Source organism: Amphimedon queenslandica, unplaced genomic scaffold (assembly GCF_000090795.2).
Source record: "Amphimedon queenslandica unplaced genomic scaffold, v1.1 AMPQUscaffold_11143, whole genome shotgun sequence".
Taxonomy (NCBI): domain Eukaryota; kingdom Metazoa; phylum Porifera; class Demospongiae; order Haplosclerida; family Niphatidae; genus Amphimedon; species Amphimedon queenslandica.
Window position 1 is genome coordinate 6,849 of NW_003548612.1, and position 1,699 is coordinate 8,547.

The 1,699-nt window shown below is 35.7% G+C and overlaps 1 protein-coding gene across 1 annotated transcript in view; it reads right to left on the minus strand.

The window, feature by feature from the left end:
- Positions 1–1,693, minus strand: part of LOC109589596 (disks large homolog 3-like) — a 4,881-nt gene extending 3,188 nt beyond the window's left edge. The window contains exons 1-5 of the mRNA XM_020005651.1: positions 1,666–1,693; positions 1,316–1,501; positions 1,161–1,263; positions 1,001–1,067; positions 7–101 (exon numbers count right to left, since the gene is read on the minus strand). Of these exons, the coding sequence (XP_019861210.1) occupies positions 7–101; positions 1,001–1,067; positions 1,161–1,263; positions 1,316–1,327 (277 nt within the window). The 5' untranslated portion in view covers positions 1,328–1,501; positions 1,666–1,693. The remainder of the gene's footprint in view (positions 1–6; positions 102–1,000; positions 1,068–1,160; positions 1,264–1,315; positions 1,502–1,665) is intronic.
- Positions 1,694–1,699: the final 6 nt, after the last annotated feature.

Sequence of the window (1,699 nt, forward strand, 5' to 3'; positions counted from 1 at the left end):
CATCACTGCCATTGAGTACATGAAGTATGTCTCCCTGTTGAAAGGAGACAGCTTCACCAGGTCTGTCCATATCATTGTTCCCATCATAAGAGAATAAAGCCCTGAAGAAATAAAGATATTATCATTATTATTATTATTATTATTATTATTATTATTATTATTATTATTATTATTATTATTATTATTATTATTATTATTATTATTATTATTATTATTATTATTATTATTAAAATGTTATTATGACTGTATGGTAATTACTCACAAACAAGTAAAGGAAATACAAACCTAATTATTAAATAAGAGCAGAGTGTGACCAATCAATCACTCACAGTATTAATGTACATGTACAGTACATATAAATGTGAGTTAGTTATAAATACAAACACACAAAGAGATAATGAAACTAATAGAATCAACCAAATAAACATATCATAAGAACATGTACACACACATCAGTTAATGGTACTGTACACAGCACAGATACACATTATAGGATTGAACAAGACTTACAAGAAAACTGATACACAAATAGACAAAGCCACATAGTATCAGGCAAATAGCAATCATTCCACATAAATCTCCCTCATCCTTATTAGGAATAATACAGCATTACTGATACCAATAAAATACTATATCTAATTGTCAGTACATCTACTCCCCCAGTCTCTTCCTCTTGTTACCATTAAAGACTCATGCTGTGCACATGCACACAGTTATAGTGATCCATTGAACCAATGATTACTGTAAATTCTTCTCTCATACATGTTATACAGGTACAAGTACACTCTCATACATGTTATACAGGTACACTGTACACTCTCATACATGCAGTGAATAGACCATCAGTTATTCTAGGAAGCTCTAAGTGCATTGATGCTGCCAAAACTTGTAAAATTGAACTTTAATAATGGACTAGCTTATATTACAACTGCTACTTTAATTTTGATGAATTAAAGATTACATATTAACTAGGTACATGTAGGCGTGATGTGGTCCTTACCTGACATAAAGTGTCTTCACATCTTGGTCTGGTCTGATGTTCATCTTTCGATAAAATTCCTCAAATTCTAAAATTAATTAAAAAATAATAATGACTGCATAATTCTTGGGTAATTTATAAAAATTGAAACGAAGACCCATTAAAATTATACATAACTTACCGTCTGGTTTATAAACTACTTTGAGAGTGACAGTCTCTCCGGCTGTCTTCAGAGCTTGGGCTGCAGTCTCATGTGACCAGGTCTCCAAATTCTGCCCGTTAACCTGTTGTCATGGAAACCATAAACCAGCCCCGCCCACTACAATTAAACCTCACCTCTAAGATCATGTCTCCAACTCGTAACTGACCGTTATCAGCAGCCACGCCTTCTTTTGAGATCACGCTGATGAAAATACCGACTTCCTCTTCTCCTCCGATAATGTTGAACCCAAGCCCCACCCCCTCCGGTCTGCTAAGGGTGATGATGCGAGGTTTATCAATGAGTTCTTTGTCAGCTGGAGCCTGGAGAAGGAGAGAAAGGACTTTAGCCTGAAACAAATAGAAAGAACAGCTGGTAGCAGGTGCACGTGTATGTACATGTACATGTACAGTGTATGAACACACACACCAACATTGCTGGATACATTCTCTCCCCCTTTCCCTTCCCTCCCCTCTCTCTCTCTCACCTTTCCCTCGTCAGAGGTGACAGTTATGTCCTGA